This window comes from Neofelis nebulosa, chromosome 2 (genome assembly GCF_028018385.1).
Source record: "Neofelis nebulosa isolate mNeoNeb1 chromosome 2, mNeoNeb1.pri, whole genome shotgun sequence".
Lineage (NCBI taxonomy): Eukaryota > Metazoa > Chordata > Mammalia > Carnivora > Felidae > Neofelis > Neofelis nebulosa.
The window spans coordinates 202,684,964-202,709,012 of record NC_080783.1 but is presented as its reverse complement, the minus strand read 5'-3'; the positions used below and the strand labels follow the sequence as shown (position 1 = coordinate 202,709,012).

Sequence of the window (24,049 nt, the reverse complement as noted above, 5' to 3'; positions counted from 1 at the left end):
GTGGAATATCTAAGCCTAAATCCACTGAACCCTGTTGGTAATCATTTGTTTCTTTCCTGCAGAAGCCTGGATGGCTGTCTTTATTCTGATGGTGATAGGCTTGATGCTGTGATAAAATCCTGCCGAGATATCTTCCCCAACTCTAGCCCTTGGCTTCTAGTTTTGTTGCCTGAAGTAAGGGTGGGGTAGAGGAAGATTTAGGGAGAGATGAGTAGTCTGTCCTCTAGTTAGGGAGACAAGATGAAACCCCAGTGTGTCCCAACTACTATCTGGTAAGGAATGTGGCTGCTGAGCCTCAAGCTGTGCTTCCTCATCCCACCATCCCTTCCCATCTCTGGAACTCTTCCAAGGACAGGACTGGGCTGCTCAATACGGTAGGGGACTGGGCAGGGAGTATAGCCAATAAACAACAAGGAATTTTCCTACTTTGACTCCTTTTCTGTGTAATCTGACTACAAAGCTTCAGCACTTCATGAGTGTGTGTAGTTGTGAGAAGTCACTTTATAGGCATCAGTGTTTGTACTACTATCATGTATCCATTCAAAAATGGGTTGGAACCTACTATGCCCCAGTTCCTGTGATAAGCCTACACAAGACACAGTTGTTAACCTTACAGAAAGGACAGCTGAGTGCAGGAAGTAGGTGGTGTGGACCAGGAGACAGGACAGGCTTAACAGGTTGGCAGAGTGGCACTTTTACAAAACCACAAGAAGGCCCTTTTGCCTCTTTTTTGTTTGTTTTGCTTTTGAAATACTTTTGATTGATATCTATGACCATTTTGGAAATTAATTTCTTGGGAAAGTATTTTGCTACAAGCAATAAAAGTTAAATTTAACAGTCTTGGGGCTTCTGGGTGGCTCAGTCGATTGAGCATCCAACTCTTGATTTCGGCTCAGGTCATATCTCATGGTTCATGAGATTGAGCCCTGCATTGGGCTCTGCGTGCTTGGGATTCTCTTTTCCTTTCTGTCCCTCTCCCCCAATTGTGCTCCCTAAAAAAAATTGTGCTCCCTAAAAAAAAAAAAAAAAAAAAAAAGATGTTAAAAAAAGTTAAATTTAACAGTCTTAACATTTCATTTGCAAGAACTTTTCTTCTCATTTAATGCTTTAATAGCTCCTAAAAATTAAATCAGATGATCAGTCCATATTACCATTTTTAAAATTTTAATTAAAAAAAAAATTTTTGAGAGAGGGTGTGTGTGCGAGCGAGGGAGAAGTGCAGAGAGAGAATCTTAAGCAGGCTGCATGCTCAGCATGGAGATCTATGTGCGGCTTGATCCCATGACCCTGGGGTCATTACCTAAGCCGAAATCAAGAGTCGGACACTCAACCAACTAAGCCACCCAGGAACCCCTATATTATTTTAAGCACACCAAAGTTACACATTTTTTTTAAATTTTTAATGTTTATTTTTGACAGAGAAAGAGAGAGAGAGAGAGACAAGAGTGTGTGAGGGGAGGGGCAGAGAGAGGGAGACACAGAATCTGAAGAGGCTCCAGGCTCTGAGCTATCAGCACAGAACCAACATGGGGCTCAGACTCACCAACTATGAGAACATGACCTGAGCCAAAGTCAGCCCCTTAACTGACTGAGCTACCCAGGCACCCAAAAAGTCACACATTTATTAAATTAGCATGCAAGTAATTACATTTCATTGGGATTTCATATTCACTTTATAGGCCTGGAGTAGAGTATTTAAATAGACCTTTTGGTGAAGGCGTTAACTTTTGCCCTTATTTAAAATATATCCTGAAGGTGGGGTGCCTGGGTGGCTTAGTCCATTGAGTGTCTGACTTGATTTTGGCTCAGGTCATGCTCTATTGGTTCAATTCATGGGTTCGAGCCCCACATCGGGCTCTGTGTTGGCAGTGCAGAGCCTGCTTGGGATTCTCTCTCTCTTTCCTCTCTCTGCCCCTCTCCTGCCCTCTCTCAAAATAAATAAACATTTAATATATATATATATATATATATATATATATATATATATATATATCCTGAAGGAAAAAGGCAAAATATTACTGATTGGACTATGCTTAAATATCTCAAAAAAATAGAATGAAACAAAATTAAGTAAACAAAGAAGCTACTGAGCTTAAATTATATTTAGTTGACCAATGAAAGAAGCCTCTGTGCTGTGTAACAATAGATGCTTATAAAATAAGCCACTAGACAACACTAATGCATGTGAAAGCAGTATCTCTAATGATAGGATTATAACTAAGATGCAGTTAGTTTATTTTCTTATTTTCTTTGATTAAGCTGGGGTGGGATATATCTGGCCAACTCTTTTTTCACTCACGTTATAATTCCAAATTTTATTAAATTTGCAGCAAGTCTTTTTTTTTTTAACGTGTTTATTTTGAGAGAGAGAGAGAGAGAGAGAGAGAGAGAGAGAGAGAACAGGTGGGTGAGGGGCAGAGACAGAGGGAAAGAGAGAATCCCAAGCAGGCCCCATACTGCCAGCACAGGGCCCCACATGGAGCCTGAACCCACAAACCATGAGATCATGATCCAAGCCGAAATTAAGAGTCAGATGCTCAACTGACTGAGCCACCCAGGAACCCCAGGTCTTTTAAAAATAATAAAGTAACTGAAGATTTAAGACTATCTCATATCTAAAAACTGATTGTGAATATTCTCTGAAATTAACATCTGATCTTTGTTAAGACATGAAGACTCATTCACATTTGAAAATTAGTAGTATGATAATGGAGTTACTTTTAAAATACAGATATCCAGGGTACCTGGCCAGCTTAGTCAAGGTGGAGCATTCAACTCTTGATCTCCAGGTTGTGAGTTTGAGCCCCCACATTGGGTGTAGAGATTCCTTAAAAATAAAATCTTTATTTTTTAAGTTTATTTTTTTTATTTGAGAGAGAGAGCAAGTGAGGGAGGGGCAGACTGGGAAACAGAGAGGAGAGAGAGAATTCAAGCAGGCTCCATACGGTCAGCACAGATCCTGACCCTGGGCCTGAACCCACCAACCATGAGATCATGACCCAAGCTGAAATCAAGAGTCAGATGCTTACCCAGCTAAGCCACCCAGGCACCCCTAAAAATAAAACCAAAAAAAAAAAAAAAGGACAGATACCCATTGGAGAAAACTGCATAAATGCACTATGCGCCATTTGTAAATTTAAATCTCAGCACTTCCACTATGTTTCCAGTTAGCTTTGTCTTCCATTCTCTATCAGCTCTTCAAATACTCTCCGTTCTTCTCAGTCCTCTATATGCCCCTGTTCCCTCCCTCTTCACAGATGTTTTCCACAAAAGAAACAGAAGCAATCAAGTAGAGGTTTCCACCACCCATTAGTCTACCTCCTACCCACCAGTCTACAAATTTATTCATTTAGACACCTATCCTTACTATTTAAGAAAGGTTTCTGGCCCTAATTTAGAGAATATCCCCTAAATGCATCTATCACATCATACCCAGATTCATTATCCATTAAATCTGCTATTTTATGCCTTCTATATTGTTACCTTAAAATGTTATGAGACCAGGGTGGGGATAGAACTTTGGAGCACATCCCCAGAGTCCTAACTCTAGACTGAATTTGATCCAGTAATTAATTCTCTTTAAGTCTGGTTCTTCAAAGTTAAGAAATCCCAACTTTTTATTTTTTTTTAATTTTTTTTTTCAACGTTTTTTATTTATTTTTGGGACAGAGAGAGACAGAGCATGAACGGGGGAGGGGCAGAGAGAGGGAGACACAGAATCGGAAACAGGCTCCAGGCTCCGAGCCATCAGCCCAGAGCCTGACGCGGGGCTCGAACTCACGGACCGCGAGATCGTGACCTGGCTGAAGTCGGACGCTTAACCGACTGCGCCACCCAGGCGCCCCAGAAATCCCAACTTTTTAATGCCTCTCCCTCCCAGGTCAGGTTTCCAGAAACCCGGAATTTGTCACTATCCTTTTGGCTGATGGCTTTGTTCCTCCTTTTAACAATTCCCCGGTCTGATTCTTAAGTATACATTAACGCAAATGAACTTAGTTCTTTTCCTGGGGACGGAGTTTGGGTAGGGAGGCAAGATCGATCTGTTAGTTACTCTTCAACCTGAGTCCTGGTCACAGTCTCGACCACTGGCGACCCTAACCCAGCCCACGCCCTGCCCCAGCCACAGATGAGCCCTAACCCTGACGAGGCAGTGACCCAGGCCACACCCTCACTCCGGACCACCACCTGACCCTTTGCTTTATCTCAGGTGGGACCACTTATAGGTAGTGGGGAATGGGAGAAGGGTGGGCCCGGTTGGGGGCAGGGGTTCGTGGAAGATTTTCCCTGGCATCCAGCTCCCTGATCCGCCCAAGCCCAGCAAAGCACTTCAGACCTGAGTCTGGAGGGCTCCGCCCACAGGCGAGACCTGGCTAGGGGCAGGGCAGAAGGTCCCGAAGGGCGGTGAGGTCATGCGCAGAAAGATCCGTCCGCTCCCGGCGCCGAGCGCAGCGTGCAGGGGCGGGACACCGGCGCGGCCCGACTCCTGATTGGCCCCAGGCGGGCAGAAGGGGGCGGGGGCGGGGCGGCGCGCGCTCTGAGGCGCGCGGCCTGGCGGGTGTGTAACGGCCGTTTGGCGAGCCGAGGGAGGGAACTGCTGCCTGCGGCTGACGTGGTGGCCGCAGTCGGCGTCCCAGGGTGAGGGATTTCGCCGCCCGCTTTCGGCCCCACGTAAGTCCTCCTCCCCTCGGGAGCCCTTGACGGGCTGACAGACCCCGCCCTACCTTGGGGAGCCCCGGAGGAGCCCCAGAAACACTCCTGACCTGCCTTTTTCGGGGGCCGCAGGAGAGCGAGGCGCATGCGCAGAGCCGCTAAGCCGTCTTCTATGGGTCTCTCACCCGCTGGGCTTCCTAAAATAATACCCCGCACACGCCCCCTCGCGACTCGCTCGCGTCCCCGCCCTCTTCGCCTGGCTTTCTCCATCCTTCACTCCACAGTAGTTGCTTTACCTTTGTAAAGGGTAGGCCCCGTGCCAGTCGCCGGCGGGACGGCGGGAAGCACGTTGGTTGCCTGCACGCGGCACGCAGTCCCGGGAGAAGAGGCGACATTGCTCGGGTGACGACTCGTTCGTTAGCACTCAGTGGTGTGGGCTGGTCAAGTACGCAGAGCGCTAAGCACCAGGCGCCGGTGTAGTTCGGGAGGGCAGGGAGCCCTCCATGAGGAAGCGAAGTCGGGGCTGAGGCTTAAAGGGTGAGTAGAGAGTTATGGTTGGGGGACAGACAGCACTCGTGAAGGCTCCAGGCTAGAGTTTCTGAGCCGACTTTGCTCCCCACGGGATATTTGACGACGTCCGGAGACATTTGCAGCTCTACAGCTCGGGGATTGCTCCTGGCATCTAGAAGTCAAGGATGCCGCTAAACATCCACCTTACACAGGACAGCCCTCCCCGCCCCCCCCTTATCTGACCGAAAATGTCAGGAGCATCCCGATTTCCGAACCCTGCTCGACGAGGAGGAGCTGGTGCTTTGGATGAACCACGAGTTTAGTGGGTTACAGCATGTTTGTTCAATAGAAGGTATCCAGCACTTCACGATAAAACAGGAGGATCAGAGCCCTGTTTGTCTTTTACGCCAGTATATTTCCAGCATATGGCACAGAGCCAGGCGGATAGTAGGCACTCAGTAAATTTTGGTTGATGAATTGAATACTGTGTGCTGGGTCAGGAGAGCCGATAATAACAGGATGATTAAGATAACCATGCCTCGTTACTTATCCAAAGTCTTTTTCTCAGGACTTTGTAAAGATAACTTCTTGGCAAGGATTTGGCTTCTCTTTCTTTAGGTATGGTTTAATGAATGATCATGGTCATGACAGTGTGATGGTGTGAGATTTTTTTTTTTTTAATGTATGTTTGTTTATTTTGAAAGACCGCAGGCACAAGGGAGAGAGAATCCCAAGTAGGCTCTGCACTAACAGCACAGAGCCTGATGCAGGGCTTGATCCCACGAACCGCGAGCCCATGATCTGAGCCGAAATCAAGAGTTGGAGGCTCAACTGACTGAGCCACCCAGGCACCCTGATGGTGTGAGATTCTTACTGTGCTTGTGTCAGCTGTGTATCCTTTCAAATCCATTCCTGTCTTGATGTGGTTCTCAGCAGCTGCCAAGTGTGACATTCCACACTAAGATTATAATTCTTTAGGGAGAGAAATATAACAGTCAAAACCTAACTCTTGGGTAGCACCTTGGAAAAGAGAGCCTGTGTGGTGACCAGGGGTAAAGTGAAAAAATTGTATGAGCTGTCCCTGCTCCCAACTTCTTTGGGGCTTGCAGCTCTGGCTGGGTCTGAAGCAGAAACCCCCAACTTGTGGTGCCTTGGTAACTTCCTTTATTTCTTTTTGTCACACACAGAAAAATGCTAACTAGACTCCTTTAGCATTAGAGCACAGTCCTGGCTTTGAAGCCTCTTGTGGCTGTATGACCTTCACCTCTGTAAGCCTTCATTTTTTCATCCATGAAATGAAGGTAATACTAGTAATTGCCTCATAGGTTTGATGTGAGCATTGATAAGACATGATACTTATAGAGTGTTTAGCACAGTGCTAGGTGGGTAGAAGGTACTGAATACATATTAAATTTGTTGGATGAATAAATAGTTTAAAGGGCTTTGAAGATAGAAACCATCAATGTTGAGTGCTTTTTTTTTTTGTCTGCTTCCATTCACTCCTACCTTTCTTGGCTGTGTAATTGGTTATTTACATTACTTCTTGTATATTCATTTCTCTCACTTTTATTTCGGGAAATCTTCATCTCCTTCAAATGATCCTAGAAACTTCCACCAATAACTCATCTACTTCTGAACTTAGTAGGAAAAAGTTAAGAATGATCTCTTCCATACTGTTTTGCTTCTTTTGGGAGTTCTTTTTTTAAATTATAATTCACATACAATAAAATTCAATTTTACATGTGTACAATTCAGTGGTTTTAGTACATTCACAAGGTTGTGCGGCCATCACCACTATCGAATCTCAGGAGATTTTGATCACCCTGGAAAGAACCCCCATATCCATTAGCAGTCACTCCCTATTGCCCCTCCTCTTAGTCCTTGGCAACCACTAATCTATCTATGTGGATTTGCCAGTTCTGGACATTTCATATAAGTGGAATTTATCCATTCATCAGTTGATAGACATTTGAAGTTTTTTTCTTTTTGGCTGTTATAAATAATGCTGCTCTGAACATTCATATACAAGATTTTGTGTGAGCATGTTTTTTTTTTTCTCCTGAACATATACTTAGTAGTGGAATTGCTGAGTTATAGAGTAACTTTTTTTAAAAAAATATTTTATTAAATAAAAATTTTAAATGTTTTTATTTATTTTGAGAGAGACAGAAACAGAGCATGAGCAGGGGAGGGTCAGAGAGAGGGAGACACAGAATCTGAAGCAGGCTCCAAGCTCTGAGCTGTCAGCAGAGCCAACCGTGGGGCTCAAACTCGTGAACCATGATATCATGACCTGAGCCGAATTTGACACCTAACTGACTGAGCCACCCAAGTGCCCCTAGAGTAACTCTTTAATTGAGAGTTCTTTTGTCATCCTATCTTCAACTCTTCTGAATTTGCAAAGGTCTCAGAATCCAATGAGCCTACTACCATTTTTGTTATACTTTCAAGAAATGAGTGAAGAAAAAGATTTTGATAGTGACCATTTGATATCACTACTAGGCAGATAATCTAATCCTTTTGTGTCACCATTAACACACTGAATGATAATAGCTGTATATGTTGAAGCTTTTACTGAACAGTCTCTTACCCACTTTGTCAAGACCTGGGATTTCAGGGGATGGTACCATTAATGTAGATGCAGTGAATAAGTGAGGGTTTGGGTTGTTGTTACTAAGAGAAAACTATAGAGGTCAGTAAAGCATATTAGAGAAATTGTACCCATATAGCCTTTGTTTTCCCTTCAGAGTTGAATTTCACCTCTTAAGAATTGTGATCTACTGACTGATTTTGTTCCAAACTCTTTGGGAGCTCTTATAAATTCAGTTTCTAAATTCATACTTTATCTTCCAGGAACCACAATGTACCTCTTTTTTATTGACATAAACTGACAAGTAATAATAATAAAAATGTAATTAAGCACTTAATATGCGTCAGGCACTGTTGTGAGTTAATTCTAAATGAATTAGCATGCATTAGGTTTTGTCTTTATCCTCATTTTTATATGAGGGAAGTGAAGCACATAGATATTAAGAAATTTGCCCAAGGTTACACAGCTAATTGAGAAGTCAGACTTCACATTCAGGCTGTCTGATCACACGTGCATACTCTGAATCACTTCCCTGTACTGCCATGCCTCTTTAATACTATTCAAAAATAAGATATTTCCTACTTTTAGTTACAGTTAATTAAAGCTTTTGTTTACACAGATAGTAATCAGACTTATGCTGAATTCTCACAGCCTAACATTAGAATAAATGTAAGTGTTTTAAGAAGTGGGGAAATGGGAAGAAAACCTCATGTTCCCAGCTGAGAATTGGAGTTATGCTTATGACCAAGAATTCTGTTTGTGAATCATATGACTAACTTTCATTACTGGAGAAATAGGAGAACTTAAGTTAATTATAACTGAAGGTATAATACTCCACTGGTGGTTTGGTTGTTTAGTTCTTTCTCCACTCCACTCCCCCGTCCTATTTTCATGGCTAAGAAAATCCATGCAAAGTTTGTTAATTAAAAGTAATATTAGGGGTGCCTGGGTGGCTCAGTCGGTTGAGCATCTGGCTCTTGACTTCGGCTCAGGTCATGATCTGACAGTTTGTGAGTTTGAGCCCCACATTGGGCTTTGCGCTGACAGTGCAGAGCCTGCTTGGGATTCTCTCTCTCTCCCTCTGTCTCTGCCCCTCCCTCCACTCATGTGTTCTGTTTCTCTCTCTCAAATAAACTTAAAAAAATAAATAAAAGTAATATTTTGGGGGTGCCTGGGTGACTCTTGGTTTCAGCTCAGGTCATGATCTCATAGTTAGTGAGTTCAAGCCTCACCTCCGGCTCTGTGCTGGTGATGCAGAGCCTGCTTGGGATTCTTTCTGTCTCTCCCTTTCTCTGTGTCCCTCCCCTGCTCATGCTCTCTCTCTCAAAATAAACATTTAAAAAATATATCATTTTTAATTTTTGCAGCAATTGAGGGGTTCTAGGATCATATAGGATCAGTATTGGGAATCTCTATTTGGTTCTAGGTTTTCTCTCCCTTAACTTAGGAAGAGAAGTAGGAAGGAGTATTAGGAGTTGCTTTGCCTTAAAAAATATCTTTAGGAGTAAAACAAGTGGAGGACTAAGGACTATTCTGTGTGGTTTTGGCAGTTTGGGTTGAATGGGAGTGAGTTATAGGGAATTAAAAGTAATGGAGAGATCTGACTGGTTATTCCTTCATTCTGTAGTTGGCTCAAATAACTATTGATGGCCATGCAGGAGAAATACCCAAGTGAGAGGATCTCTCATGTGGCTTCGCCAGGTGAGTAGTCAAAGTTTTCTGGGTTAAATTCTGACTTTTGCTCTGTTGTTCTGTAACAAGTTCCTTTAAAGGAAATATTCAGCAAACAAGCATTCACTGAAATGCTTGAAAAGAACAAAAATAGCAGGAGGCTATATTCAATAGAAAAACAGTCCTCTCCAAGAGAACAACTGTTTATCTCGGGTCCTACATGGCTTCCAACAAGCCCACGTGATTGTTTGGGAGGGGAGGACACATGAAGGAACAGAATGACTTTGGAACATAGTTTCATTTGAAATCAGAAAAACACAGCATAAATTACTGTGTTCTATGTTGTCTTTGTAGTCCTGTGGGTGTGTCAGTCATCTGCTAGCCCACAAAGATTGGAATTCTTCTTGGATGCCTACAGTCTCAGTTATGTTGTCACTAGAGACTCAGGAATTTATCTTTAGAGTGGATTGACAAGATTTTGAAAGCTCAGCAGATATACTAAGTGGATATATTAAGTATATTAAACATATATAAATATATGTATACACAATAAACATATTAAGTAGATACAGTATATTCAAGTAGGAAGTAGCATAGAAAAATAACTTTTTGAATCTGGGGTATTTATGAAGAAAAGGGTACATTTTATTCAGCTAAGGATATGCTTTATTTTATTTTTTTTAATCTTCATTTATTTTTTTTTTTATTTTTATTTTTATTTTTTTTTCAACGTTTTTTATTTAGTTTTTGGGACAGAGAGAGACAGAGCATGAACGGGGGAGGGGCAGAGAGAGAGGGAGACACAGAATCGGAAACAGGCTCCAGGCTCCGAGCCATCAGCCCAGAGCCCGACGCGGGGCTCGAACTCACGGACCGCGAGATCGTGACCTGGCTGAAGTCGGACGCTTAACCGACTGCGCCACCCAGGCGCCCCAATCTTCATTTATTTTTGAGAGAGAGAGAGACAGAGGGTGAGCAGGGGAGGGACAGAGAGAGAGAGGAAGACACAGAATCCGAAGCAGGCTCCGAGCTGTCAGCACAGTACCCGACGTGGGGCTGGAACTCATGAAATGCAGGATCATGACCCAAGCCAAAGTCAGGCACTTAACCGACTGAGCCACCCAGGTGCCCCAGAATATGTTTTATTTAACTTTAAAATCCCACAGTGCCTTACAGCAGACATTTGTTAGATATTTGTTGTATTCTCCTAGGCATGCTGCCTTGCAGAAATTAAGCATTTTAAAAAGCATTTGTTGAATCAATTCAAGATTCATTCAGCAAATATTTATTGATCATCTGCTATATGCCACACATTGTTTCAGGGCTGGATTGTACAATTTCTTATGACAATTATGTGTATAACACACGAGTTTTTGGGATGTAGCCATTTCTAACAAAACTCACTGCTCTTCTGATGGCTTTTGTCTTTAGTAATCTCTCATTCGATTAATGATGGTCTTAATATTTTGATGAAGATGCTGGTGATAGGACATGTGACATAACACACAAAAAATTTTGCTTTCAAATTTGAATTTGGAAATAAGCATAAGCCTCTTTACCTATATCAAAATAAAATTTTATTTTAACAAATATCTCTTCCGAATTGATGTGTGGAGTGAGCAGATAGAAAAGTGGTACCCATAAAGAATGGAAGGTTAGTAGTAGAAACAAGAAGTGATTTCCAGTAAGAGGCCAGGAAGATGGTAATAGAGGCTCTTAATCAGTTTTCCTTATTTCAAAGGGTCTGGCAAATTGTAAGCTAACTAGGGAGAGAACGCCATATAGACTCATCAAGAAGTCAGATTACTTTCTTTCTAGTACTTAGTACAGATAGTAACACCAGCTAATCTTAGGCTGATCAGAAGCTCTGATTGTTGGGTATATCTTCTATGAAAGATTATTACTGATTACTGCATGTATATAAATTCTTTCAAATCAGGCAGTCCACTGTGACCCAAAGAATAAAAAGGTGTCCTTGGAGAAAGTTAGGGTGCCTTCAGTAGAAAGCAGAAGTGTAGCAAAATTAGAAGAAAGTGGGTGAAAAAGATGGGAGAAGCACTAAAACTGGAACAAGAGAGAGGGTGGTTTGTGTTGAGATATCATTTGCTTCCCACTAAATCAAAGAGTCTGTAGAACTTTATTTTCTGATTTCAATTCAAACTCTGACACTTTAAATGGATAAGTAGACACCATTTCCTCTTTGTTTACACTGATCATCAGATACAGTTTAGAAAATTAGTGTTTTTTTAACAATAAATACTAGCAAATTATTTATTGAATATTTTCTACTTACTGGCCTTTAAATAGCAAGCTAACAGAATTAAAAATATCTCATCAGTCTTGCTTTGTCTTACCCACTCGGAAATTTTAGTGTTCTTTGCATTACACTCAAAGTCTTAAACTCTTCAGATTGACTTTCAAGACTTACCTTGATCTGGATTTACCCTGCCCACAGGGTATCCTTGTTCAGTCAAGCAATGATTTTCAACAACAGACTGGACTACCTATTAACCTAGGGAACATTTGGAAGCATATGGGGTATTTTCAGGTTTCACAGTGATGGTGGGATGGGGTTAGGGCTGCTACTGGCTTTTAATAGTGACCAGGGATGCTAAGCCATCCTGCCACATATAGACTACACATTGAAGAATTGTCATGCGCAGAATGCCAAAAGCAACCCTGTAAGGGGAAAGAATGTGGATATTGGAATCTAAACAACCTGGGTTCAAATCTCAGCTCTATCCATTGTAAAATAGGGGTGATGATACTGTTCAGTAAGGAAGATGAGATCATGTTGATAAAGTGTTATGGCTTCTAGGTTTCAAAACATGGTAGTAGCTACTATTAAATAGTATTGTTTTCCATCCCAGTACTCCTGGGTTCTTGGTAAGTCTTATTTCTGTCTGTGAACATTCTCAACTCTCATGCTATTTCCATTTAAAATTAACTAACTCAGGGGCACCTGGGTGGCTCAGTTGGTTAAGCGTCTGACTCTTGATTTAGGCTCAGGTCATGATCTCAGGGTCGTGACACTGAGCCCAGCACTGGGCTTCATGCTCAGCATGGAGATTCTCTCTCCCTCTCTCTCTGCTCCTCCCTTACTTGTACTCTCTCTCAAAAATAAAAAAATAAAATTAACTAACTCAGAGTAACTGAAATAGGTACAGGAGAGAGAAGGGTAGGGTGCTGCTATTTTTTCATAGGTTTAAGTGATTTATTTAAACAGTCTTGTGGGGGTTATATCAGCTGGTTCACACTAAAGGTGGGAAATGACACTTGTTTCAGGTTCCGGTGTAATTCAAAAGGGCAGTTCCCTGGGGACTGAATGGCAGACCCCAGTTATCTCAGAGGCTTTTCGGAGTCGCTTCAGCCGCTGTTCAAGTGTAGCTGACAGTGGGGACACAGCCATTGGCACATCATGCTCAGACATTGCAGAGGGTAAGTGTGAATTAATGTTTTGATTACCAATATGTGTTGTCATTTTCACATTGTGTTCCAGGTATATTGTCATTTCCAGAGTATTCATAACTCAGCCCCTTCAGCCAGGGAGTTTGCTTGATTTTTCTTACTCCCATGTTTCTTACAACTGGTCCTTTCCTCTCAATTTTTACTGTTTGTCCTATCTTAAACAACTTTCTAGTAGGTTTCTTGGCTTCAAGTGTTTCCCTCTACTGCCAGACTAATTTTAAAAGCCTGATTTCATAGTTTTCCTTTCCTGTAAATTCTCAACTGCTTCTATTACTTGGAGGATAAAGTTCAGGAGCCTTGCTGAGTTCTGTGATCTGGCCTTATTCCACCCATTCAGACATATTTCTTAACTGTCACCAAGTATGGTGTTTTATTATGTTATGAAAAAGCACAGAACTTTTGTTGTTGTTATTTTTGGCTATCTGAACTCTTTCCTTTTTTTTTTTTTTTTTTTTTTTTTTTTAAGATTTTATTTTTTACGTTATCTTCACACCCAGCATGGGCCTTGACCTCACAACACCAACTGAGATCAAGAGTTGCACACTCCACCTACTGAGCCAGCCACATGTCCCTGAGCGCTTTCCTTCTTTAATCTGGGCCCATTCGTGCTGTTTCCACCTCCTCTTGCCCTTCCCAGCTATGCTGATCTTATATTTCAAAATTTAGTAAAGTGTATGATAAGACTTTTCTCATCCCTTCCACCCATTACTGATCTCCCTCTCTGCAATCTTGTATCTTTATTGTGCCTGCCATTTTGGGGGCACATAAATTAAGTAATAACTGCCAGACAGTACTTTACAAGAGTTTTTTCTTTTTAGTTAGTTTGTTTGTTTGTTTGTTTAATCTGTATACCCTATGTAGGGCTCAGACTCAAAACCCCTAGCTCAAGAGTCACATGCTCTAGCAACTGAGCCAGCCAGGTGCCCCAAGAGTATTTTATTTTTGCATTTAGATAGTGAGTTCTAGAGGGCAGAGGACCTCATAATTAAGAATAACTAAAAACTATTTATTAAATACTTTGTAATGGATACTATACTAAATTTTTTCTACATTTTTCATTAATGTCTTTAAGAACTCTATGAAATATTTTATTTCCATTTTACAGATAAGAAAGCTGAATTTCAAAGTGTTTAGATGACTTGATTAAAGTCACAAAACTAGTCACTAGTATTTTATCAGATGTCACAGCCACTAGGATGGCTATAATCAAAAACATAATAACAAGTGTTGGTGAGAATCTAAAGACATTGGAACCTCTATACAGTACTGGTGGGAATGTAAAATGTTATAGCTGCTTTGGAAAGCAGTTTGGCAGATCTTCAAAAAGGTAAACATGGAGTCACCCTATGACTCAACAGTTCTACTCCACCTACCCAAAAGAAATGAAAACACATTTCCACACATAATCTTGTTATAGGAATGTTCATAGCATTATACATAGTAGCCAAAAAATGGAAACAACCCCAAATGTTTATTAACTGATGAATGGATGAGTAGAATGTAGTATATCCATATAATAGTACATTTTTCTGCAATAAAAAGAAATTAAGTACTAATACATGCTACAAAATGGATGAACTTTTAAAACATTTATGCTAAATAAAGCCAGACACAAAAGGCCACATATTGTATGATTCCATTTATGTGAAATGTCTAGAATAGGCCAATCTATAGAGACAGAAAATAACTTAGTGATTGCCCAAGGCTAGGGAAGTTAGGGGAAATGGAATGTGACTGCTAAAGGATAAGACGTTTCTTTTTGTGGTGATAAAATGTTCAATAATTGATTTTTGTGATGGTTATACACCACTGAATATAGTAAAAACCATTGACTTGTACACTTCAAGTGGATGAATTGAATGGATGTGAGTTATATTTCTGTTTTTTAAATTTTTTAAGTTTATTTTGAGAAAGAGAGCGTGTGTGCCTATACGAGCAGGACAGAGAGAGAGGGAGAGAATCCCAAACAGACTGCACTCTGTCAGCATGGAATCCGATGCAGGCTCGATCCCAGGAACCATGAGATCATGACCTGAGCCAAAATCAAGAGTCAGACACTTAACTGATTTAGCCATCCACGCGCCCCTGGGTTTTGTCTACATGTGCAGTCATGAAACCTTTTTTCATTTTGACTAAATAATCTTTTAAAAATCAAACAGTGGTCTAGATACTCTGCCTACTGAATTGACTGACTGTATTTAATTCAGTCACATCGTTACACAGATTGTATGCTTTTTATTCCTTTGGGGAAAAATATATATATATTTCCTCTTGTGCATTCTTTAAAAAAAATTTTTTTTAATGTTTTAATTTTTTTTTTTTTTTTTTTTTTAATTTATTTTTGGACAGAGAGAGACAGAGCATGAACGGGGGAGGGGCAGAGAGAGAGGGAGACACAGAATCGGAAACAGGCTCCAGGCTCCGAGCCATCGGCCCAGAGCCTGACGCGGGGCTCGAACTCACGGACCGCGAGATCGTGACCTGGCTGAAGTCGGACGCTTAACCGACTGCGCCACCCAGGCGCCCCTGTTTTAATTTATTTTTGAGACAGAGAGAGAGAGAGAGAGAGCGTGAGCAGGGGAGGGGCAGAGAGAGAGCAAGACAGAATCCGAAGCGGGCTCCAGGCTCTGAGCTGTCAGCACAGAGCCCGACACGGGGCTTGAACTCACAGACCGCGAGATCATGGCCTGAGCCGAAGTCAGACCCTTAACTGACTGAGCCACCCAGGCACCCCAAAATTATAGTAGCCTTGATGTAGTGACCAAAGCCATTGGTCTAGAAGTTTGTTTGTTTTGTTTTTTTTTAAAGGATCCAAGGTGTCTTCTCTGCCAAAACAGTTTTGTACAATGGTCTTTATCTTAATTCTTGTTCATTTTGTTTATGAATCTAGCTTGGTTTTGTTTGGAGCCCAGTTGACAAGAACCCTTTTGACTGGTATAAAATATAGTTCATTGTTGCATCTTTTTTTTTTTTTTTAATTGTTGCATCTTTAAACTAAACAGGCTTGGTTTTGTTTCCACCCCTCATTAAGATGTTTTACCTTTAAGATTCTCAAAGGACTGGTAGAGATATATACTTGAGAACTCAGAGGCTTTCAGCTCTTTGCTAAAGACTGAAATTGTCGGGGCGCCTGGGTGGCGCAGTCGGTTAAGCGTCCGACTTCGGCCAGGTCACGATCTCGCGGTCCGTGAGTTCGAGCCCCGCGTCAGGCTCTGGGCTGATGGCTCAGAGCCTGGAGCCTGTTTCCGCTTCTGTGTCTCCCTCTGTCTCTGCCCCTCCCCCGTTCATGCTCTGTCTCTCTCTGTCCCAAAAATAAATAAAAAAACGTTTAAAAAAAAAAAAAAAAGACTGAAATTGTCTCTGGCTTAGTTCAGACTACATTACTTCATAAACCAGTATGAGATATAGACAGAAATGATCAAGATTTAGCAATAGCTGAGGCATCTGGGTGGCTCAGTCCATTAAGTGTCTGACTCTTGATCTCAGCTCAGATCTTGATCTCTGGGTGGTGAGTTTAAGCCCCACATTGGGCTCTGCACTGGGCATGAAGCCTACTTAAAAAAAAAAAAAAAAAAAAAGATTTAGTTATAGGGAAATCTACCCCTTACCAAGAAAGCAGAGTTGTTAGAATTGGGGGAGAGAGGGTGGAGCAGGGCAGTGGGTATTGTTGAGAGGAGAGATTTAGAAATATGAATACCCTTAAAGTGGCCAAAACCCAATGATTCCGAGAACTGTAGACTTTTCTCTCCAAAAAATCACATATCCTATACTTTAAATTTTGAAAGCCTTTGAAAATTGTAGAAGGTAAGTGGCCCTTTTGAAAATAAGTGTTGCTGTTTGTTTCAAAATACAAACCAGACTTGAGGTGTAACTTGACATTTAATACCAGTTTATCAGAATCACAGCAGATTCCTTACTATAAGTAGATAAACCTAATAGATAAGTGACAGATGATGAAGATTTTACTTTATTCTTTTTATTTTTTTATTTTTTAAAAGTTTGTGTGTTTGTGTGCGTGTGTGAGAGAGAGAGAGAGCGCATATAAGTTGGGGAGGGGCAGAGAGGTTGAGAGAGAGAATCCCAAGCAGGCTCCACATCATCGGTGCAGAACCCAGCATGGGGCTTGATCTCACCATCGTAAGATCATGATCTGAGACGAAATCAAGAGTCAAACACTTAACCAACTGAGCACCCCAAGATTTTCCTTTGTTCTTTTGTCTGTAGATGAAACACACTCCTAGAAAATTAGGAAAACCATATTCTCCTGGGTCATTTGGTACCTTTTTTCTCGGCTTTGGTTTTGGCATTACTACTTTGGGAGTTGTGGGCTCAAAACTGAATTTGGTGAGTCTGAAGAGTGAGTGGTGCTGTAGATGAAGAATGGAAGGAGGTGGCACAAAGTTCAGTGTAATAGCAGCCCCTCATATGCTGCAACCTCACTGTCTTCTGTTCCATAATTATACTTTGAGAGCAGAGACCCTTGGTGAGAGTGGATGTTATGATGTTGTTAACAGAGGATTTCAAGTTGGGAGCTTACTATCCTTGGAAGTTTTCATCACCACCAGTCTACCTTATCCTTGTTGACTATTCCTATGTTTATGTTATGGGACATCAAAAACTGTATCCTTTGCCTCTGAAATCTTCTTCTGTCTTGGTCCTGAGAGGCAGACACATTGATCAGAAATAACTGTTGTTGTTTTGATTTGGTTTTTGTTTTGTTTTAATATGGCTTTTTATATCCCCAAGATCATCTGAGTATAGGAGATTAGATACTTTGCCTTATCCCGTACATGATAAGGGATAATTTGGCATGTGCATGTTTTTAAAGAGCTGCTTACAAACGCGTATCAGAAGATGGTAGCCAATCTATAGTATCTGTCCTCATTAGTATCTGTCCTCAGTAGTATACCAAAAGTATAACATTAACAATGATCTGTGTTGGTTGATGGAAAGGAAAAAGAGAAATGAATTAAATTGGTAGTCCATTCTTCTCCATGGTAGTGTGCTTGGTTTGGAAATGAGTACTGGACATAGTTGAAAAAGGAAGACATTTCTATTCCTTGTCCCCTTACTCAGTTTTTTCCTGGTGAAAGTAACAGGTATGTTTCTTAATATTACTGTCTTGTTGTTTGCTTGCAGTCCACTTCCTTGGCACATTAGTTCTGTGACCCTGTAGTCTTTTTCAGAGTAGTACTTGAAAGTTGGAAATAATGTAGAAATGTGAACCTTTTGCAGTGGAGCTAATCAGAGACTTGTCTCCCAAGACCAATCAAGAGCTAAAGGAAACATAAATCGAATCTAAAGGAAAAGTGAAAAGTCACAGTTAGATATAAACAAGGGGGAAGTGAAAGGCAAAATATAAAATAGAGGATTTCAGTGTGTACCCACTTGAGAGTGCTTACTGTGCTGGAGTGAAACCTGAGAGTTACTAAGAATAACTTCACATATCCAGGCAGTCAGGTCTGGTGCGTGGGAGAGAGAATAGAATCTTGATTCAGATGCTGTACTCCCTGTCCTGGATACAGAGCAGCACTATCCACTGTACCTTTTTCTTTGGATAGTTTAGATTCATTGCTTACCTTTGCTGGGAAGCTTTCGGAGGCCACAGAGGATTCTGGCAGCCCTCCCTTGGAAAGAATATTTTTATTGGATCGGATTATAGCTTGAGAGTTCCCCAACTCCCAGAAGAGTAAGACCTAATCCATTTCCCTTAAGTAAGTGATTTTTTTTTTTTTTAAGTTCAGTTTTAAGCTTTGTTTGTTGACTGGCAAGATTTTTTATTCATATACAAAGGACAGAGTGTAAGTTAAAAGTAAAGCTAATGTTGCCTTTGATTGGTTTACCTTGTGAATGGCATTTGAGATCCTAGAATACATACTTCTAAGTTAGGCTGCCTTGTCTTTCTGCCTGATACTTGTGATGATAGTGTCCACTCTGCCTGGTCTCAGGACAGAGAGTGTCTGGTGTGGCAGCCATACTCAAAAAAGTATGCTCCTTCAGTTTTGACTTACGGAAAACTATTCTCTTTGCAGATTTTTGTAGCTCAAGTAGCAGCCCTCCTTTTCAGCCCATCAAAAGCCACATAACCATTCCAACAGCCCATGTGATACCTTCTACTTTGGGGACCTCTCCTGCCAAGCCAAATTCTATACCTTCTGGACCCTCTTCCTCCAAACTCCCTTTATCAGGGCTGGCTGAAGGTGTGGGGATGACAAGAAATGCAGACCTTGGTGCAATGAAACGTTCTCCAGGCCTATCTAGAGATTTCATGTATCTCTGTGGTGCTACCGGAGAAAATGGAATTGAGCAGTCCTGGTTTCCAGCAGTGGGCCATGAAAGAGAAGAAGAGGTGAGGAAGTTTGATATTCCCAGTATGGAGTCTACCCTTAATCAGTCGGCAGTGATGGAGACATTTTATTCAGATCCCCACTACCAAGTCCACTTCCACAACCCAAGAGCCGACACAAACAAGGAGTTATACAAAGTGTTGCCTGAGACCAAGAAGGCACCGGGCAGTGGGGTGGTATGTGAGCGGAATGGACCTCACCCTAACAGCAGTGGAGTGCTCCCTTTGGGACTCCAGCCTGCTCCTGGCTTCTCCAAGCCTATACCCTCTCAGGTATGGCAGCCGAATCCTGACCCTTGGCATCCCCGTGAGCGATCTTGTGAGCTCAGCACGTGTCGACAGCAGCTGGAGTTGATCCGTTTACAGATGGAGCAAATGCAGGTAGAGACCCCTTTCCTTGGATTTCACAGGTTCTGTGCAGATCTTAGAACTATATAGGTTTTGTCCTATAAATTTCGATTCTAAAGAAAACATTTCTAAGAAAAAGAGAAGATGTTTGTAGATAGGAAGTGAAGGCTTGTGAATGCCATGTTGGTGGTCTAATTAAACACCAGATAGGTCCTCCAGAGTAGAGGGTTACAGCAGAAGACCCCAAAAAGTATAACATTAACAATGATCATGTACTACATACTGTGTACCAGTCACTAGGGCAGGGCCTTTCACATACAGAATCTTATTTAAATCTTGTAGCACTTTGATGAGGTAAATGTAAAAATTTTACCAAGTTCTTAGAATAAGTAATCTGTCCAGAGTCACAAAGCTGGTAAGTGGCAGAGCTAGGGTTTAAAACCCATCTCTAAACTCCTGCTTTCCTTCTATTATACCAATTTTGTGTTTAAAAAGATAAAAAAGGCCTTGTACTGCTTAAGAGTGGAAAGGAAAGGAAAGGAAAGGAAAGGAAAGGAAAGGAAAGAAGCAGGATACATTCTCCTTTCCTGGTTGGTGAGGACATCTTAGCCCCTGGTTTGCCTCTCTTGCCAGATAATGAAAGATAAGTGACCTTTTCTTAGAACCTAGAGCCGTTCTGAGCAGGGAGTGTCCAGTTGTTCTGAGCAGGGAGTGTCCAGTTGGCAGAAGTCTCCCTGGCAGGTTCTTTCCAGTCATGCATCAGAGCTAAAATTATTTCATAAACACTGGGCCTTCTCAGGCTGAGCCAAAGTGAACCTTGACTAGAGACCCAGCTGGGTACTCCTCAGGTGTTTTCAGGTGCTTGTGGGTCAAGGTCAAGCCTCTCTGGGCCTGCTTGTCTTCCAGCTTCAGAATGGAGCCGTCTGCCACCATCCCGCTGCTTTTGCTCCTCCACTGCCCACATTAGAACCAGCACAATGGATCAGCATCTTGAACAGTAATGAACACCTTCTGAAGGAAAAGGAGCTCCTCATTGACAAGTAAGAGGGCAAGGGGTGCCCTAAGATCAGCCTCTGCTCTCCCAGCCCCCATTGATGGCACCTAATGAGGTCTTCCCAAGGATAGCACATCCCCCTCTGTTTGGGTCTACACCTTGCCTCTTGGTAGAGCTAGGTTGATAAGCACCGAGTCCTTTATCTGACTAATGTGATAGGCCGATTGTGTGTCCTCTGCAGGGGCTCTGGAAGTGCCTGTAGGGGGCAGCCAGTTCTTTGCAGCTGATCTTTCCTTATTTCCCAAGTCAGTTTTCTTATTTTCTCTTCTTCCTTCAGTAAAACAATACTGCCCAGAATGCAAGGCCTTTGTTTTATATACTATGAATCGTACTCAACTAAGGAAGGTGGGGGCTCATGTTGCAAGTAGGTTAGTGTCAGGACCCTGGACCTCATTCTGCTGGCTTTTGCAGGCAAAGGAAGCACATTTCTCAGCTGGAGCAGAAAGTACGAGAGAGTGAACTACAAGTCCACAGTGCCCTTTTGGGCCGCCCTGCCCCCTTCGGGGATGTCTGCTTGCTGAGGCTGCAGGTAAGCATTGGCAGCCAGAATGGTATTCTGATTGTCATAACTCAGTATCTTCCCTTTGCTTCTTACTGTTAGGTATCCAGGAGATAGAAAAGGGATCAAGTGATGTAAAATGTCCTTGCCCTCAAAGCAAGGACAAAGCAAAGCCCTCAAAGAGTAGACATCCTAATTATAAAGCATCCCCTGTTCTGCCTTTGTGGGGGCAGAAAAGACTTAAGGGTGAAATCAGGTATGCCTTGGTGTCAGGACATACTTGGGAGAAGAGGAAGGCAGAGCAAGGTACATAGTAAGGTTCTAGAGTTGGGTGATGTTCTAAGTCTTAATCTCCCAGCCTTTAGCCAGAGGGAGGGGGAGGCAGAGGTAACGGGATTTACAGCCATTCTCATTTTTATTCTTCCATGTCTAGAAGCAGCTAAAGGAAGCCATGTTTTCACTAATGGCAATGGCTCCTAAAAAAAAATCTTGCTTTGTTGACCAAGCTTCTTCTGCAATATGAGCTTTTGAGTGATGGGTATTAGACAGATTATAGTACTGGCTTTGCCACCTAGTGGACCTATTAAGATTGTGTTCTATGTTATGGCATCAGAATGTTAGAGTGAGAAGGGCCCTTATATAAAATCTAGTTCAGTCCTCTAATTTGCTGATGAAAATATTGAGGCTCAAGAAAGAGGAAGAATTTTTGCCTAAGGTCATGTAGAAGATAGAGGAGGACCAGGCCTTGAGCACAGGTCTTCTGAGATCTTATCCTGTGTTCCTTCCATTTTACTACTAGCACCTCAGGCGTTGCTTTAAGGCAGTGATTCTGAAATTTGAGTGTGCATCAGAATCACCTGGAGGGCTTGTTAAGACACAGATTATTGGGCCCTATCCCCAGAGTTTCTGATTTGGTGGGCTGGGAGTTGGGCTCAAGAATTTGTATCTCTGACAAATTCCCAGGTGATGCTGAAGATGTTAGTCCTAGAACCACACTGTGAGAAGCACTACTTAAAGAAATTCTTAGAGAAAGATGATATTTGACCACAAAGAATACTGAGGATAAGTAAAGTACGTGGGGCTGTAAGGGTAAGGAATGGTCACATATCAAGAATCTTTATGCAGGAATTGCAGCGAGAGAACACTTTCTTACGTGCACAGTTTGCACAGAAGACAGAAGCCCTAAGCAAAGAAAAGATGGAGCTTGAAAAGAAACTCTCTGCTTCAGAAGTTGAAATCCAGCTCATCAGAGAATCACTCAAAGTGGCATTGCAGAAGCACTCAGAGGAGGGGAAGAAACAGGAAGAAAGGGTGAGCTAAGGAGCTGGTAGCTCTCTAATTCACAAAGGAGTTGGCAGTCAGCCCTCTCCTGTCAAACCCTAAGCTGTTTCTGGCCCCCATTCTTGGAACTAGGAGGAGCCAACTGGGTGAGATCTTACACTGACTTTTCATGCAGGACTGGTCTACTGGAAATGGCACCTCTCCTTTTTGCTTATCTCCACAAAAGTACCACAAAGTCCCTCACTACCCCAGGTCGTGATAGGCCCCCAGCTGGCTTGGGTAGAAAACCAGCCTGGGCAGTCATACCAGATGGTACTGTTGCAAGTGTTTAAACACCTGTAGTAAATTTATATCATTCAGCCTGGTTTTTCCTTATTCTGCCTAAAAAGTAGAGAAGAATTCCATGTGTGCAGCCAGTTTGGGAATTTTTACATTTGTGCTAGTGCTCTTAGAATTGCCTTAGAGTGGGGCGCCTGGGTGCCTGGCTCAGTTCGTTAAGCATCCAGCTCTTGATTTCAGCTCAGGTCATGATCTCATGGTTCATGAGATCAAGCCCTGTGTTGTTGGACTCTGTGCTGACAGCACAGAGCCTACTTGGGATTCATTCTCCCTCCCCCCCCCTCCCCCCTCCTCCTCCTCCTCTCCCTCCTTTCCCCTCCCCTCCCTCCCCCCTCCCCCTCCCCTCCCCTCCTCCTCCCTCCCTCTCCTTGCCCCTCCCCTGCTTGTGTTCTCTCTGTGTCTCAAAATAAATAAACATTAAAAAACAAAACAAAGAATTGCCTTAGGCCAAGATTGGTCATCATAGAAGGAGCCAATTTAAAATCTTTGCTTCTGTTCACAGTTTGCTGTAATGCAGATGTTCTTGGGGGACCTGTTTAATAATTTAGTTTAGTTCTGGACCAGTTTAGTTCTGGACCACTTGCATCAAAATCAACCAGATCATTGCTTCTTAAACTTTAATGCGCCTAAGAATCACTGGGTGATCTTGTTTAAAATACAGATCCAGGGGCGCCTGGGTGGCTCAGTTGGTTGAGCATCTGACTTCGGCTCAGGTCATGATCTCCCAGTCTGTGGTTTCGAGCCTCACATCGGGCTCTGTGCTGACAGCTTGCTCAGAGCCTGGAGCCTGCTTCTGATTCTGTGTCTCCCTCTCTCTCTGTCCCTCCCCCGCTCATGCTCTCTCTCTCTCTCTGTCAAAAATAAATAAACATTAAAATTTAAAAATAAAATAAATAAAATACAGATCCAGATTTAGTAATTCTGGGGTGGGGTGTGCCTGGGATCTTGCATTTTTAACAAGTTCCCAGGTGATGTTGGTGCCACTGGTATAGCAAGGACTTAGAGGCTTGTTAAAAAAAACTTTTAATCAAAATACGTGTATCCAAGTTAAAATAATAAAATACCAATATGTTTATAATAAATATTAGTAGCTCTGTGCCGAGCTCCACTCCACAAAGATTTCTACCCTTAACTCTTCTTTTCTCTATATTTCTGAGTATATTCCTGAGATTTTTGCTCGTTTTGTCTCATGGATGCAATATCTTCTCTCTCTGATAATACTGATTATAATTTTGGCATGTCTACATCTGCTTATAGTATTGTTTCTTGTTTTTTTCAGAACCTTTTGTTTTG

At 42.2% G+C, this 24,049-nt stretch overlaps 1 protein-coding gene across 4 annotated transcripts in view; it reads left to right on the top strand.

The window, feature by feature from the left end:
- CEP85 (centrosomal protein 85) overlaps positions 1–24,049 on the top strand; it is a 36,164-nt gene that overhangs the window by 1,110 nt on the left and 11,005 nt on the right. The window contains exons 1-7 of one of the 4 annotated variants that reach the window (XM_058718515.1): positions 4,537–4,668; positions 9,378–9,451; positions 12,707–12,859; positions 18,922–19,616; positions 20,490–20,623; positions 21,049–21,166; positions 22,262–22,447. In XM_058718515.1, the coding sequence (XP_058574498.1) occupies positions 9,397–9,451; positions 12,707–12,859; positions 18,922–19,616; positions 20,490–20,623; positions 21,049–21,166; positions 22,262–22,447 (1,341 nt within the window). In that variant the 5' untranslated portion in view covers positions 4,537–4,668; positions 9,378–9,396. Of the gene's footprint in view, positions 1–4,536; positions 4,669–4,980; positions 5,188–9,377; positions 9,452–12,706; positions 12,860–18,450; positions 18,604–18,921; positions 19,617–20,489; positions 20,624–21,048; positions 21,167–22,261; positions 22,448–24,049 lie in introns of those variants that run through there. The other 3 variants (XM_058718517.1, XM_058718516.1, XM_058718518.1) reach the window with 3 other exon arrangements.